This window comes from Vigna radiata, chromosome 9 (assembly GCF_000741045.1).
Source record: "Vigna radiata var. radiata cultivar VC1973A chromosome 9, Vradiata_ver6, whole genome shotgun sequence".
Lineage (NCBI taxonomy): Eukaryota > Viridiplantae > Streptophyta > Magnoliopsida > Fabales > Fabaceae > Vigna > Vigna radiata.
In genome coordinates, this window is record NC_028359.1 from 9577801 (window position 1) to 9596137 (window position 18337).

The 18337-nt window shown below is 27.3% G+C and overlaps 2 protein-coding genes across 2 annotated transcripts; one reads left to right on the forward strand and one right to left on the reverse strand.

Moving 5' to 3' along the window:
- The first annotated feature begins 2281 nt into the window (after positions 1-2281).
- On the forward strand, positions 2282-4882 carry LOC106773271 (probable polygalacturonase At3g15720). Its single transcript, XM_014659979.1, has 8 exons — positions 2282-2461; positions 2639-2773; positions 3303-3509; positions 3752-3959; positions 4046-4127; positions 4270-4378; positions 4458-4565; positions 4658-4882. Exons 1-8 carry the CDS (start codon positions 2282-2284, stop codon positions 4880-4882), a joined length of 1254 nt encoding a protein of 417 aa, XP_014515465.1.
- A 1092-nt stretch (positions 4883-5974) lies between these two features.
- LOC106773272 (probable polygalacturonase At3g15720) lies at positions 5975-8764 on the reverse strand. The gene is made up of 7 exons (XM_014659980.1): positions 8672-8764; positions 7658-7822; positions 7370-7577; positions 7164-7245; positions 6768-6873; positions 6512-6622; positions 5975-6202 (listed from the first exon to the last, which is right to left on the reverse strand). The coding sequence occupies exons 1-7, from the start codon at positions 8762-8764 to the stop codon at positions 5975-5977; spliced, it is 993 nt and encodes a 330-aa protein (XP_014515466.1).
- Positions 8765-18337: the final 9573 nt, after the last annotated feature.

The window sequence follows — 18337 nt, forward strand, 5'->3', positions numbered from 1 at the left end:
AATTTAGTTTGGATCGACATAAAACAAAACTTATTTTAATATCATTAATAATATAAAGTTACACTCACATCCATTATGATTATTAATATAGTAATGATTAATGTGAAACAAATTCAGGTTAAGTCTATTGTTCAAAAGTAAAGCTTATCGAAATTAAATACTACTTAGTTTATTAACATTTGACTTAGATTAAAATATTTTTTCCTTCTTTATTTGTTGACTTAATTACTTTGTGTAATGCTTTAATACGAGCAGTACACACACACAGATGGTAACATTATGAATGAATGTGAATAGTCAAATTGTTTTCCTTGTGAATTAATATTGATTAAAATAATATATATATATATATATATATATATATATATATATATATATATATATATATATATAAACATAATAAGTACATACATTATTTTATTTCTAAGAATGATACTTTTGATTTAAGATTAAAGTACGAGATGCATGTATATTAAGTTTAAATACATTTGTAGTCTATAAGAAATTGTGTCTCGATGTTGTGCCTGAAATAATTCTTCCTAAATTTCATAAAACTTAAAAGCATTTATTTATTTGCTAAATTTCATATCAACATAATAAATAAATAATTTTGTTAAGAATATAGAAATATTTTTGAAAGTACTAGTTTTTTTTAATTAATCTTTTACCACTCTAAATCAATAAATCACTCAGTAAATTTAAATTGTTGACGAATTTTATTAATAGATTTTAAAATTTTAATTATCAATAGATTTATTAATAAATTTTTTCATCTATAAATTTATCAGTAATATATATTTTATTTACTTTTTCATCTTCTCCCACGAAACTCACCATCACAAATATTATTGACTAATTTTTTGTCTATACTTTTCGATGGAATAAAAACTTCATCAATAAAACTAATCCATAACAATTTTTTACCGTCAATAATTTCAATTTATCAATAAATTTTAAGTATTATGGACAAATTTTGAACGTATTAATAATATTTCTTATAGTAGATACAAATTGTTTATATAAACTTTCAATGCCACCTCTAATTGCTTTGGATCGTTTACTTATATCAATAATTAATGATTATACAATTCGAACAATTCAAATAAAATAATTTTAAAATTCTTTACAAAAAAAATCTAATTTCTCTCATTATAAAAAAGATATTCTATTTTTTTTTTAAATGACTCTTTAGCATTAAAAAAAAAGGAAAGAATCAAATGACATAAATTCTATAACAACTGTACCTAATAGCAATTCACACACATAAGTCACTAATAAAATTTCCATTATCATATGAATTGAAATAAAACTTCAACCCTTTATAATAAATAAAAATAGTAATGAATAAAATATTTATGAAATCTAACCTATTTAAAAAATAATATAGTTTTGTTAAATACTTTAATTTTGACTTAAATTTATATATAAGAAAAATGTGTTATTAAATAAAATTTGATTATTACAAATCACGCAAAAGATAAACTCACTTTATTAATATATATATATATATATATATATATATATATATTTGACCTAAGTAGAAAAACATATTTAAAAATAATATATAGTTATAGTTAATAAATTATGATTAATCATATGGTCACAAGTTACACATGATTAATAAAAATATATTGTTCAATATATCAAGTACAATATAAGTTACACAATTTAAAATTATATAAATTAAAATTATGATTACTCATATGTTTGTTAGTTACACATATTTAATAAAAATATTTTTATTTAATTTATCAAGTACAATATAAGTTACACAATTTAAACTTATATGAATTTAAATAATATAATTATAATTAATTCTACGTAATTTTTTTATGTAAGTTACATGAATATTTTAAATTGGATAACACACGAATTTTTTAAATTGGTCCACTTGGACAACAAATAAATTTTTTAAATTTGAATAAAGACCAGTACGTATTTATTTATTTATTTCTAGTCTATGTATTCAACTCAATATATATCTTTTAAAAATACTCTTAATTTATTAAGTAATTTAATTAAAACATTTATATCAATTTTTATTAATTGTTGTCTTTAGTTTGTTAACTTGTTTCTTAGACACATTTTAATTATTTTTATTCTAATAATTATTTAATATTTATCTAATTGTTATTTGATAATCTTTTTTATTATTATTAAAAAATATTTGATAATATCAATTTTTTTTTATCTATCATCTCCTATGTCCAAAGTTCTGCTTATTTAAACTCGAATATCCTTCCCTCATCATCTATATATCAGTCCACTCTTGAACTTTCCTATGGATCTTGCCATGCCAACTTCACTCTTCTCAAACATGCAAAGACTAATGACTATTCTTTTGATCCTTGGTTTTGTTTCACCATGTTCATGTGTGAGGTGGAGAGTTAGTACCCAAACCAATACTTATAATGTGATAGACTACGGTGCTCATGGTGATGGCAAATCTGATGATTCTGAGGTACTTTATATCTCCAAATTTAGTTTAATATATAGTTGCACTAGTACAGTAAAGAGAAACGACAACGACTATTTTTATCTATAGGCAACAGTTTTTCAATCGAGATATATACAGACGAGAAAAAAAAAAGTAATGTTAAATATTGACATGATGTTTCATATTTGAACTTATATGTAGGCTTTTCTAAGTGCATGGAAAGACACATGTGGAGCACAACAAACAGGAACCCTAGTTATACCACCAAAAGGAGAATTCTTGCTAAATTACATAACGCTCAACGGTCCTTGCAATGCCCCAAGTGTTAATATTCAGGTAAAATGGCGCAGCAATTAAGGTTAAAGAAAATAATTATTTTAATAATAGATTACATGCAAAGTTATATAATGTAAATGAAATGAAAGAAGAAAAAAATTATTTTCAGCATCAAACAAATCAAAATTATTTTTAATAAATATGGGTATGATATCTAGCAAAAAAGAATTAGGTTTATCCATAAAACTAAAGTTAGTTGTTTCTATAAATGTGATGAAAGTTTTAAATTTCAATTTTTTTTATGGAATGAGTAAGTTTCATGCATCATATCCTCTTTTATATCAAAATTCCATGACACAATATTAAAGTTCTCTATAACCCAAACCAATACAAATGACAAATGCAAAACCAATATATATATATATATATATATATATATATATATATATATATATATATATATATATATATATATATATATATATATATATATATATATATAAACACATTTCTTCAATTCACCAAATTTGCTTATGCATATGAAACATATATATTGAAATTTATGTAAGTACAATATATGTTCTTGCAGCTTCAAGGGAAAATAGTTGCAGCTGGGAAGAATGAGTGGATAAAAGTGTCAGAAATCAAAAACCCCAAAACAAAAGGTCTCACAAATGAAACGTCCAATTTGATAGTAATATCAAACGTAACTAATCTGTCAATTGATGGAAGTGGAGGATCAATCGATGGCTATGGTTCTACTTGGTGGAACTGCCAATCTTGCGAACGACCAACGGTTTGACCGTTCTTTCCAAACTTTCTTCATGAATTTGGATTTTTTATTAAGTTTTTTTATAGTGTTTTTCTGTTTAATCTTCAAAATATGCTTATGAACAGTGATTGTGATATGTCGACCAATTTGAACTTTGTTGAGTTTTTCATCCTTTTAGTGAACATTCAAAATATACTGATGGAGAGTAGATTTAGGTTATTCTGTATATATATGTTGAGACTAGATTTTTCTTGTGATCGATGCAGATTCTGAGATTCAAATTTTGTAATGATCTTACTGTTAGTAATCTGACCATTACTAACAGCCCAAAAGCTCACATAAGAATAAATAGTTGTGAGAATGCCACATTCTCTGATATCAGCATTCGTTCTCCTGGTGACAGCCCCAACACTGATGGATTCGACATTTACACTTCCAAAAACATTTTGATTCAAAATTCCACTATACAATGTGGTAAACCATGTTTACATTTTATGTACTCTAATCATATTTCAATGTTGCATGGTTTTAAAATAATTGCTATTTGTTCAATTGTCAAGGTGATGATTGCATAGCAATCAGTGGTGGCTCTTCCAACATCAGTGCTACTGGAATTGCTTGTGGACCAGGCCATGGAATAAGGTTTATTTTGTACAAATGTTTGATGAAATTATCACACACATTACATCATTCTGTAAAATGTTTCCTGTGATTGATTAATATCTCTTCTGTTGAAATCCAAATTCAAGAAACCCTAATCCATTAACATGAACAAATTAATCAGCATTGGCAGCCTGGGTAGAAACAAAGCGTATGATACAGTGGAAGAAGTTCTTGTAAAAAATTGCACTTTCACAAACACTGAAAATGGAGCAAGAATTAAGACAGTCCCAGTAAGTAATTTAAGGGTATAAAGTGTGAAACCTTTCATATACAGTAAAAATGAAGAAAATGTAGTATAATTTTTTGCAGGGTGGATCAGGTTATGCAAGAAATATCACTTTTGAGAACATCACAATAATAGATGCTGACAACCCAATAATTATAGATCAGTACTATGATAGTTATGGAAAAGCAGAGGTATTCAATTAAATATATGTGTGATTTCAACTTCTTTTTCCCTCAGTTTATGAAAGCTTATTAAGGTTGAATTTGATATTTGGTGTACTTAGAGTGGAGCATTGAATGTGAGCGATGTGATATTCCGTGGATTTAGTGGCACATCTGCAAAGGAGAAAGCTATTACCCTGAATTGCTGTCCATCAGGTTGTTTCGACATTGTATTGGATCATGTTGACATTGTCTCGTCTAAACCTGGAAAACCAGCTTCTTGTTCTTGCAATAATGCTCATGGGAAAGCTACAAACACGGTTCCAGAATGTTCTTTATCGTCATAAGTTGTGTTACCTTCATACATGCTTAAGCCAGAATATATATCTTTATTTTTTGCGAAAACTACTACAAGATATACGAGCTTAGGAACACCAAATTTTGAGTTATTTGCTTTATTTTCTTTTGTTATTTAGTTTGTTTTATGTTATGTATTCTGTAATGTGAATTTTTCTGATGCATGCCAAAAACTAATTTCAAAACAGAAAACATAAAAAAAATAAATTACATTAGGGTAAGTATTACTGACAATTTAACGTTAAAATTTACCTCGTCGACATTGACATCAAACATTTAAAAGACGTCAAAGACAAAAACAATAATAGGTTGTAAAAAAAAAAATTGTGATAGATAAGTTGATGTCAATTTGTTTATTTTTAACATTTATTTTATTTAAACAAATATTTATTTTAAAAAATTAAAAATTGTGTTTTCTAAACTTTTTTTGTTTTAAGAAATTTTGTATTGACTAAGTTAATAGTTAATACTAGGTTTAATACCTATTTTGCTTCCTCTTTTCGGGGGGTTTGTTCAAAGTGGTCCTCCCTTTTTTTAAAAAGTTCACTAATTTTGCAAAAACTGTGCAACTTAGTCTTTTTTCCCAACGGCGCTGGCAAATATTTGATGACTTGTACAAATAAAATTCATTGTAGTCCTTATATTGGTTTAAAAATGTTTATTGTAAGCCGTTTTGCCAGTTGGCAGTTTTGCCGTTAGCAGAATTAACGCCGTTAGCAAAAAGGACTAACTTGCACAGTTTTTGCAAAAAGTTAGACTTTAGTGAACTTTTTAAAGAAAGGAGGACCACTTTGAACAAACCTCTCGAAAAGAGGGACCAAAATAGGTATTAAACCTTAATAATAATATGACCATAATATAAATATTTATTTGTTTAAAAAGTTAAAATAATTTTATTCACTTTTATTTTTTTAAATAATTATTTGCATTGTATTAAAGTTGACTAAGGGGACATTAATAATGTCTCAATTTGATCCAGATTAACATTAAGAAGCTAAATTAATAACTCTTTTTGTAGTTACATTGTGAAAAAGAAAATAAAAATTAACTTATCAAAAGAAAAGTACAAAAAAGTTTGGAATTCATGGCAATAAGGAAGGACAATTTGGAACAGAAGATGTGGCTGTTCCGTGGGCATTTTTGCAAGAACAGGAAGCTGGTTTTCCTTGTTGAGAAGAGGCAATGTTAATTTGATCCAATGTAATGTTGAAACAACCTTGTGGACCACAATTTAAGGTAATAGCTTCACCAGTCATACTTGTTCCATGAAATCCACGAAATGTTATTCCTCTCACTTCAACTCCTCCATTCTATAAATTATGCCAAAAATTAAACTTTAATAACTAATAAATAAGAAAAATGATATTTTAACACAATTTTTTGACACCATTTTGACACTGCACACGTGTCAAAATGTGGTTGGACGATTTTAAATTAAAAAAACAAACTTTGGTTTTTCTCTTCCAAATATACCCCTATCTCAACTTTTTTTACTTTGAAATCGTCCAATCACATTTTGACACGTGTGCAGTATCAAAATGGTGTCAAAAAATAGTGTTAAAATATCATTTTCCAATAAATAAATTATAATTAACAATCTACACAACTTAAGTTAATACCTTTAAAGATACGCCTTTGTTAGTGTAGAATTGGTCAATAATTATTGGGTTTCGAGCTTGTATCAATGTAATTTCCTCAAATGTGATTCCTCTTGCATAACCTGATCCATCCTGAAAAAATAAGGAAATATTAATTCCATTTAAATGCCAATAACCAAAAAATATTTATTTTTTTTCTTTTCCTACACAATTTTTAATGTTTCATGGAAATTAATTGTCACTTTTGACCATCATACCTCTTAGTAATAAATCTTACCGCATATGTCTTAATTCTTGCTCCATTTTGTGTGTTGGTGAAGTTACAATTTTGTACATGAACTTGTTCCACTGTGTTACTATTGCCATTTCCCAAGCTCCCAACACTGCTTCACAATAGTTTAACTTAAAACCATATAACAAAATATATTATCATTTAATCCATCAAAGTGTCTGATACCACATATGTCGGCAACTTATATAGTTAGGATAGACTCTAATCATGATTTTCACAAAACTAGCTTGTAAAGTGAGATTTGCATCTACTTATATACACAAAATTGACCTTATCTCTAGTTGATACGAAACTTCTAACAATACGTTATTTAACAACTTTATATTTATTTAAGACGCTAATCCTTGAATTTTCAACAATGTATATGTCAAGTATAAAAACCTTATTCCATGGCCTGGTCCACAGGCAGTCCCAGTAACATTGACATAAGAAGAGCCACCACTGATCGCAATGCAATCATCACCTATTTAGAAAGACAAATTAAGTTAAAACTTTTAACATCTATACTGAAACTTATATATATATATATATATATATATATATATATATATATATATATATGCAAGGGATGATGAAGATTGGTTTACCACATGCAATAGTAGAATCTTTGATCCAGATATTTTTTGAAGCATAAACATCAATTCCATCAGTGTTGTGAGTGTCACCGGGAGACTGAATACTGATAGCAGAGAATGTGGCTCCCACACAATTGTTTATGTTTATGTGAGCTTTTGGACTGTTAATGATGTTCAAGGAGCTAACACTAAGACCATTGCATGAATTGAAAGTAATGACCTTCATCACATCACCCACATCAATCAGAATCTTAAACTTGATAAAAACTTATTGTAATATCAGAAAGAATATTCTCTCACCGATGGACGTTGACAGTTTCTGCATGACCACCATGAAGAACCGAAGCCATCCAGCGATCCTCCACTTCCATCCACTGTCAGACCATTTACATTTGAGATCAAAATCCAAGTATACTTATATGATGCCCATGCATTCTTCTCAGCTGCAATTACTTTCCCTTGAATCTGCAATAACATTCATCACAAGTCAAAATAGGTCACCTGACTCAACCCGACCCAATTCATCACGGATTAATCATTTGATAAACTAATCCAACCTAAATTACTTATTAGTAAGTTGAAAAAATTTGAATCCAGTCCAATACAAAACATATTAATGAGTTAACTGGATTCACTTATTGACTCACTTAATAATTTTTTTTTATTCAAAAAAGTTAACAATTTTTTTCTAATTTGAATCTAAATTAATTTCAATTCAAAAAATAATGTTAAATTCTAAAAACAATTCAAAATAAAAATAAAATAAAATACAATTCAAAATCATTTTAAACTCTAAATATAATTTAAAAACAAGTTGAAAAAAATTAGGTGGATTGATGAACCAACCTAGTTCACCACAAATTCAACCTAAATAAACTGAATTCTTAGTAGGTTAGACTCAAAATTGATCGGTATTAAAATTGCAATTTTTTTAATCTAACTCGATTCAAATCTGTAATGACCTAGATTGACTCACGAGTTTCAATCCATTTTACCAATATTACTCATAATAGTTTGTAAAGTGTTGTAGTGACAATTAGTAATTGTTAATAAGGTGCAGGAAGGATACATTTGTAACTGTGTGCATACATTTATAATTCATATTGCAATTAATATATATAATATTAAATAACATAGAAAATACTTTTTATTTTCTGATATTAATTGCGTTTACTTTTTCATATTTATGGAAGATTAATTAGAAGTAAATTTGTTTTAAAATGAAAGTTAAAGTACAAAGAATTTAATAAGAAATAACAGTTAAATAATGAATAATGAATAATGAATAATGAAGGAAGGTTACATTAGAAATACCTGAATTTGAATATTTGAGGCATGGCAAGGACCCTTTAGCATTAAGGGTGACAGAAGGAATCGATAGTTTGCAGGTATGACCAGAGTTGCCATACCTTCTCCTCCACAAATGCTTTGCCAAGCTTTTAAAAATGCCTGCCACCAATTCATCACAAATATCCAATAAAAAAACTAAAAATTGTTATCATCATGAAAACAGTACTGTTTTATAAATTAAATAATTTATTAATAAATATCAATAAAGTATTATGGAGTGATCCAAATTGAAGTATCGGTCAACATAATTTACAATAAGAAAGAATTGACAAATGAATTCCATATAACAATTTTTTTTAAATAAAAATTTATTCATTTTTATATTGAAATCTTTTTTAAAAGTGTATTCAATATTTTTATTGTTTAGTTTTGATCAATTTATTAACTTGGGCACACAATGGAAATATGGACCTGATAAATTAGCATTAGAACATTGAAAACCTGACATTAGTTAACATATTGGTTAGATGTTGGATGTAAGTCAAAGTATAAATATTACACAATTGAGATTATAAAAATTGAATTAACATACACATATATAGTAAAATTAATAATTACAATTAAGCCTTAAAATTGTAAATAACAAAAACAAAAAACATACATACTTGTGCATCATCTGATATCCCATCTCCCTTAGCACCATAATTTATTACATTATAAAGGCCAGTACATAAGCATGGGGAAATAAAAGCAAGAACCAAAACAAAAGAGATCAAGCTTTGCATGTTTTGGCAATTTTTTCTTATTTGCTTGAATTTTCTCTGGTAAATTAGGACTGATGGAGAATTGAATAATATATATATATATATATATATATATATATATATATATATATGTGTGTGTGTGTGTGTGTGTGTGTGTGTGTGAGATGTTACAATTATGAAAAGGCACTCAATTTGTATGGTTTGATATGATTTATATATAAAAGGAATTTATAGAAAAATATTTTGGATAAATTGATTTGATAATTGGATTACAATAGTATAAATATACAAATTAATAATCTAATTGAAAAGAATTAAAAGAGAACAAACTCCACCAATTTAATATCAATTATTATAATATTAATTATAATAATTAATATTTAACACTAATAATTAAATTAAATAAAAGAAAAATAAATATGCAAAAATTAACTAATAAAGACTAATTATTTCAATTTAAAACTAATTATTATAATTAATAGAATTTATATTTAATAAAGCTTTTGGGAAAAAGACAATCACATTTAGTTATTAACCTTTCAATTGGCAGGTTGGGAAAAGCGTTGGCAGGAAAAATAAAAAAAGTAACTGTTTTCATGGTCTTTTCGTTTTCCTAAACTATAAGAAAACATTGAATTAATTTTGAAATGTTAATGTTGACTAAATTGTGACATTATTATTAGTTTTGAAATATTAATGTTGACGAAATTATCGTATTATTAAAATGGGGTTGACTATAATTTGTTAGAAAATGTTAATTTAAAAATATATAGTTAAAAGATAGAAAAAAAAATTTAAATTATATAGTTAGTAAGTAGTTACAAAGAATTTGGAAAGAAATTTTTAGAGACAGTATTATAAATAATATTTTCAGTCAAATTTGGAGTGTCACATGTTAATATATGTGAACATTTAATACAAACTTTTAATAACGTAAATTAGAAAAGTGACACTTTAATTCTAATATAAATTTGGTCCAAAAATAACTGATCCTAGGTTTGTTTTGGTCAAAGGGGAAATAAGAAAATTAAGAGTGTATAGGTGCAGAGTTAATAGGAACATTTGAAAATGTAAAAAATCATTTAAAATCATATATAAGTTATCTAAAAATATATATTTTCCCAAAACTATAATTATATGGAAACTAATTATATAGGCAAGTGATTGGTTACCAACAAATAGAGTTAATATTAATTCTTAACTAATATAAACATATTGTTGTTTTTTACGTTAGTTATAATTCTTAACTAATATATTTAATATTAATTTTACGGTGGTAATTAATTTTAATATTATTATGATTAATATGTAACGAGTTCATTTAAATATTATGTTTACAAATTTTAATCTTTTGACTTATAGAAAACAAATATATATATATAAATAAGAATTAGTAAATAAAATAAATAAAAGGAGAGTGAAATTTTCTCTTAAAAAACATCATAATATTTTGGTTTAATAGCCAATTTTGTTCTCAGTTTCGTTGACAAATCTCAATTTAGTCCCTCGTTTTAAAAGTGATTGAAATGGGTCCTTACTTTCAAAATTGTGAGTCAAATTAGTCCCTTCCGTCAAACAGAAACAAACAATGTTAAGGGCTGGATGATTTCCTATAAAATAATATCTCTTATGCTAAATCATTAAAATCTTAAGACCATTTGATTCATTTTAACAAAAGGGACTAATTTGACTTAAAGTGAAGACTCATTTCAAACACTTTTAAAACGAATGACTAAATTGAGATTTGTAAACGAAACTAGAGACAAAATTGACTATTAAACCTAATATTTTCTATCTCAAGGATAGCATAAAAAGGCACAGCACTAGTCGATATAATCATCGAAGGATTTCCCTAATGATAAACAAAATACAAATTAGCAAAAAAACACGAAAATGATACAATCTACCCTAACCTCGGTTCTTCTTAACCTAATCACGAATTGGCTATAAAGAGAACACTGCTAACAAAAAATATTAAGAAAATTGAAAAAATAAAAATAAGGCAGTGAGAAGAATCCAAACAACAACATATCATGAACAGGTTTATTCTTGCTTTTCTTTATTGGCAATTTTTGTCCCAATGAGCTGTTTAAGATCCCTAAGTATGGTATGTCTTGATTGAACATCTTCATGATTTATCATTCTTATCACAGTCTCTTTAGGCACAAAACACATCTCCTCTGTATATAACTTCTCTTGAACAAAGGAAGAAACAACCAGTGTCTGCAGCATTTCAGAAGGAGTTTCTGCATTATCTTCCTGCCAAAACTAGCAAAATATTAGTTAGAATCATAGAAAATAGATAAAAATTCAAAGTACTTATTGAAAATCATGGGATGAGTACTTTTTTTCTTTTTTAATTCTTAGAAAATGGTTTTATGACGAAAATAAAAGAAAAATAAAAAAAAATGGAATATTGTAAAAAAGAAACTGACAAGTATATTTCGTATACACCACAGCAGTTACTTAAAACAAAAAATCTCATTTCTTATATATATTTGTTGCTCTCAAGGTCTTTCTTGACCATATCCTGTAACCGATTCCTTAAACTTCGCTAATACAGCCAATTTAAAGCAATCTTGATACCAAAATTGGTCACAAATTAGTGAACTACAAATAACTGACAATAGAACAATTTCAACTATTCTATTCACTAACACATGCAGTGAACTATAAACATTCATTACAAACCATCTTTATATATATCTAAGACGCATCGAACATGCACAGTAATAACATTGCAATTAACAATTAACACCTAATAGGTAATGACTACGCAAGCAATGAGCAAAAATTTGACAAATAATACAACTTATATGTAATCTAATGGATAAAGAAATGAACAGTTACCAGTGATTTTGTGAGTTCAAGCAATTTAACTTGGGCTTGAAGATACTTAACATACTTTGCAGCTGCATGAAGCATTTCAGCTGTGTTCATCTTTGGTCCACCAGGAACCAACTTTCCAAGTTGCTGCGTCTTCTCACTGATCTTTCTTCTCCTCTCTCGTGCTGCTAAGCTTTGGGGAGATATTGTTTTCTCCGTTTCTTTTTTCAAACACTTAAGATCCTCACAGGTACTATCAAATTGTGAAAACTGAACTGCTATTTGTTGTGGCTGTTCCTCAATTTGTGAAGAGTAGAAATTATCATAAGGCACAACAAATTCGTCTGTGTATAAACTGCATGGCAGGACAGTTTGTGCAGGAAGCTTTTGCACTTCACTCTCAAAGCAGCATTTTTGGCGTTTGGGAGATGGGAGTAGAGTATCTTGTTGAGAAGTTGGAAAGATGTTAGAATGAGCAAAGGAAATGGAAGGATCATAGAGAGAAGTGTCAATATCTGAAGGGTGAAGAAAACCACGAGTTGGGTCAATGTAGTTCTCAAAAGAAGCGGTTGGAAGAAAAACATTTTGATCGTAGTAGGAGAAAAGGTGTTGCAGGTTTGGTGTTGCTACTTCTTCTTCAAGCATGTGGAAGGTGTTTGTTTCTGAACTGGGAATTTGAACAGTGTCCCAGTTGAAGTATGTGCCTGGAGCCATCATGAAAATGAACTTCTGCAAATGAAAAAGTTGAGTTTAGAGAAAACTTAACAAACTTTTGATTCAACTAGGTAACTGCTTAGAAGCAAAAGAAAGAAATAATAAGACAGAAAACATGGTGAGTGATTGACCTAAAGAGAAAAAGGATTTGCGTTTCTGATAAGAAAAAGAGTTTTGTATATGTAAGATAGGAAAGCTGATTCCTTTGTGTGGGAGATAATTCAGGAGAAGTTGGGAGCAGTTATTGTTAATGGCTTCTAAATTTATTTATCTATTTATTTTTACGTTTATTCCATTCATTATTTTTATTTTTTCATTTTTCTACTTCATTGCTTAGTTTTGTGCAGCTTATTACTTATGAGTTAGATACTTTTGTTTTTAAACATAAAATTGATGGTGACATATTCAAAATTTGGGAAGAAATTGTGTTAAAAAGTTATTGACTACAGTCATTCAAATTTACGTAGTATTTTATTTTATTTTAATTACTTTACTTATTCTTTTATTTCAAATTACTTTAAATATTCTTTTAGTTTAAATTAACTATACTTCTATGACTTTGTTAATTTAACATATAGTAGGACGATGTAGTTTACAAACTAATTAAGTAATTAAACTCGTTCATTTTACTTAGTTTTTAATTTTGTTAAACATTTTTTTTCCGACAGTATTTAATTTCCAACAGTTTTACTTAGTTTATTTTTTTTTTAACTTTATGCTTTAATTTTTTTTTTCAATTCAGAGGATTGAAATTATGCAAATAGTTTTACATTTAAATTATGTTATACATTCCAGGATTAATTAATATATTTTTTAATTTAGTTTACATGTTATTTTCATGTAACCAATGTTCTAGAATGAATCTTTTCATATTTTTAAATACTTATATTAATTTACTTTACATAGTATTTAATTAAACATATTTACATAAGTTTACGTATGATTTGGTTGGCATCTTATCCGAGTTTTCTCAATCAACACAATACATAAGAGTAAAATTTTAATTTGTGGAATATATGTCTATTTCAAATTAAAACAAAGTACAATATTATTATGTCAAAATAAAGAATTTTAGTCAATTTAAAATAGATAAAATGCATAAAACCAATAATAATTCCAAAGATTAATATAATCACTTACCTAATATCTGTAAAGTTTAATAGGTCATTCGTAAGCTTAAAGTTATAAGACAATAAGCTAATAATTACCAAATTTATTAGTTGAATTCTTCTCATCATACTAAGCAATTTCTATTTGCAAGAAGAAAGTTTATTATGAATCTTATCAACCAACCAAAGGTTAACAAAATCCCAACTTAAGAGTCTCCACAAATATTGATACACCTAAATACATTAAAGGAAGAGATCCTTGATTATGAATATCGAACCTTAAGATATCTAATAAAAGAAATAGAAGTACCAACTAATTTAAAAGTAACTTTTAGCATAACTTACCCATTGATATAAGAAAGTATTATATTCATGCAAGAAAGATTTCAAATGTTACAAGATATTAATATCTCCTCTAAAAAATAAATATATCATCAATATAATAAGTATTAGTATTTTTTTATCTTCTATTCATGTGTATTATATTTATACTTATATAGTAAAAACATATATGTTATTAATGTATAAAATTTAGGTACTTGAATGGTTTGTACTTGGAAGCAAGGAAGAATGACTGATATGGGTTTATAAACCCTCAGGTAACGCAAACAATCGGTAACTCCCTAATAGAAGGACAAATTTACATTAGGACAATGATATTTTGACAACACTTTTTTACAACTTTTTTGACAACGGGACACGTGTCATCATTTTATTGGTCTATTTGAATTTATGTTTAAAATATATTTAAAACAGACCAATTACAAGCTGCCACGTATGCGTTGTCAAAAAGTTGTTAAAAAAGTGTTGTTAAAAGAAATTTTTCCTTTACATTAATAATATGCCATACTAGATGGAAATTGCTCCATATATAAATAAGTAAGCCTATCTTAATTTAATAAGTTATATTTCATGCATTTTAAACATGTTTTAACTAATTTTAAATGCAATTGTCATTGGCAGCTACTAATAATATCAATGTCAAATTGTACCATTGTATGATTTTGTTTCTTGCATAAAACAGTCAGAGTACTTGAAAGATTTAATCGATGTGTAAGTCTATTTTAAGGAAAAACATACTATTTCATTGACCTTGAGAATATAATTTCATGTTTTCTAACATTAAATGTTACTATTTTAATGCTTTTAGTGGACAAAGCATACCCAACAAGTTTCACAAATAAAATATAAAATAATTTTGAAAATAATTTTTTCTCATATGTACTAATTTTAAAATAATTTTTTCTCATATGTACTAATTTTAACTTCACTTTACTTTTGAAAATTTTGTTAACTAACATCTAATTGATTCAAAAGCATTAGCCTCTCTATGTTCAAAAAATATAAGCAAAGTATTTTCTTCTTAGATATAAAAATTTATAGTTGAAAGTTAGACTAGTTTATAGTTCTTTTATATATATGTTTACCAACTTTGGTGGAATTAGATAGTTTTATGTAAGCCTTTGTATGTTCATATAATTTCAATTGTTTGGAAATGATTGTGTTTGTATAAATTTTTTATAGGATTGTGATAGAACGCAATTCTAAATTCTATATTTAAAAGAAAAAAAAACATTTTCAATTGTGGTGTCAATTCTTCATTTTTAATAACAGTTGTGGTGCCAATTGTCGTTATATATCTTTGTAATTTTTTTTTCATCTATATTAACTTTATAACGACGACGTTTAGAACTCGTCGTCTTTTGAAAATATAACGACAATTTAGTGATGGTTGTAGTTTTAAGTAAACTTTTCACATGGTGCATTTAATGATCGTTTGAAAACCTTAATAGAAAGACTCTTTAACCATCGTCAAAATCATTTTCTAATATATTAACTAGTCTACACGGAGAAAAATTATTAACCCCTAAAATGAAAGACTTGCTTTGGTGTCAATAGTTTTGAACACCAAGTGTTTAATAAAAAAAATATAAATCAAAATGTTATTCGAGACACATTTTCTATAGATAAAACCCATGTCAGAATTTATCTAATTAAAAAACCGTAGAAAATAAAAATAATTAACGATAAAAACAATGCATATTACTTGTTTGCATTAATTAATATTTATTGTACCAATAGCGCTCATTTAACTTGCAAATGAAGTCACATATATGCTTCCATTCAACTTACCTTAAAGTTAGGGTAATCCCAAAATTTTTTGTCCTTGTTTTTAGAAGTTCTGGCGATGCGAAAGATTGCATTGCGACCATAATAACAACTGGGTTTTACTCTCAACCTGCTCCCACTAGCAGAACTCTATTGAAAACTCCAACCTGTGTATTTGCAAGAAGAAGATGAACTAGACATTTCGTGACTTGAACTGAACAGTGCTTCCAATGCTTCTAATGCTTCCAGTGCTTCCAGAACTCTTCTTCCCTAACACGATAATGTCTAACAATTTGGATGTGAGAATTGCTTTAAATGTCAAGTGTTACGACTAACAACATAACACGTGCTTGCCATGTGGAATGCTTCATTATACAACCAACACCCATATAATTTAATACATATTGTCACGTCAACTAAAACAAATTACAATTCATCACAGACAGACGACATTACCGATTACTTAACGGAGAGGGCTTAAATAGTTCATTTTTACAAGTTTTAGGATCCGTTTGAGACAAAAAAAAAAACGATGACTCATTTGAGATTTACACACAAATATAAGGGTTCAATGAGCATTTAAACCAATTAAAAAAATGTAGAAAATAAAAGTAATTAACCAAAAGAAGAATGCATATTAGTTGTTTGCATTAATTAATATTTAATTTAACTTTTACACATAAGAAAAGAAATTTATGACAATAAACAAGAACAATTTGGAACAGTAGATGAAACTGTTCCATGGGCATTATTGCAAGAACAACAGGCTGGCTTTTCTGGTAAAGAAGAAACAATGTCGATTTGATCCAATAAGATATCGTAGCAACCTGATTCTCCACAGTCTAAGGTTATAGCTTTGCCATCAAAGGATGTTCCTTGAAACCCTCTAAATGTCACCCCACTCACTTCTACTTCTTCATCCTGTTTTGTATACCAAATTCAAAATCCAACTTTAATAATAAAAAAACTTTTTTTTTTATATAAAGAATAAGATTAACAAGTAATAAACAAGTTGAATAATTAAGTGAATACCGTTGAAGGATAACTGTCATAGTTTTTATCAATAAATATTGGGTAACGGGTTTCTACTAACGTTATTTCCTCAAAAGTTATTTGCTTTGCACAACCAATTCCAACCTGAAAAAACAATGGACAATGTGTCAAACATACATATACTTTTTCTAAATATTATTGAAACCACATTAAATAAAAAAACATTAAATAATTTTTTTATAAATATTTTATTAAGTCATATATTTATATTTATATAATATATTATGCTTGCATATTTGAGTTAAAGGAAATGACAGAAAATATATAGTTAAGGTGGTAAAAGAGTTGTTGGATGCAAAAATGTTTGAACCCTAATATTACTTACAGGAAATTTTGATTCTTGCTCCATATTTAGTTTTTGTCAAGCTGCAATTTCTTACATGTACTCCTTCCACTGTGTCATTCTTCTTTCCTAGGCTACCAATGCTGATTAATTCATTCATGTTAAAGTTACTAATAACAAAAAGATGTTAATTAATATAAAAAATACAATGAAGCATTTGAGGATAAATAGAAAACCTTATTCCATGGCCTGGTCCACAAGCAATCCCAGTAACATTGACTGAAGAAGAGCCACCACTAATAGCAATACAATCATCACCTGTTTGGAAAGACAATGCAAGTTAAAATTGCAGATGTAGCAGCAATTTCAAAACACTATATTGAAAATTGATATTTTCATGAGAAGAAAACCTTAGACTTTGGTTTACCAGTTTGCATAGAGGAATCCTGAATCAAGATGTTTTTGGAAAAAGTAATGAAGAAGTATTGGCACACCAAATACTAATGAAGAAGCTAATATCAATAGTGGCCAAGGGAGTTGCACAATGTCACCAATTAGTTTTCCAGAGGTAACTACCTTATCTACATTACTTTCATTATTGCTTTAATTTGCTTACTTTAAACTTTCATAGGTCTGCATATTTAGTCATATTGAAGATCGTCTTATAATTATGTTTTATACTGTAGGGGGTCTCAAGTTGTAAATTGTTTACATTATCACCATCAATTTGCTTGGTTGCCCATGGAAAATTACACAATTTTAAGAGTGATACACTACATGGTAGACCTCTACCTAAAGGTCATATCAAAGTTAGTATAGATATTGCCTTAGA

Coding starts and splice junctions, on each gene's coding strand:
- LOC106773271 (XM_014659979.1), top strand. CDS start 2,282: ATGGATCTTGCCATGCCAACTTCACTCTTCTCAAACATGCAAAGACTA. Junction 3,510..3,751: donor AATCTTGCGAACGACCAACG/GTTTGACCGTTC, acceptor TGATCGATGCAG/ATTCTGAGATTCAAATTTTG. Junction 4,128..4,269: donor GGACCAGGCCATGGAATAAG/GTTTATTTTGTA, acceptor CAAATTAATCAG/CATTGGCAGCCTGGGTAGAA.
- LOC106773272 (XM_014659980.1), bottom strand. CDS start 8,764: ATGGCAACTCTGGTCATACCTGCAAACTATCGATTCCTTCTGTCACCC. Junction 7,246..7,369: donor AGATTCTACTATTGCATGTG/GTAAACCAATCT, acceptor CTTTCTAAATAG/GTGATGATTGCATTGCGATC. Junction 6,874..7,163: donor GGACCAGGCCATGGAATAAG/GTTTTTATACTT, acceptor ATTGTGAAGCAG/TGTTGGGAGCTTGGGAAATG.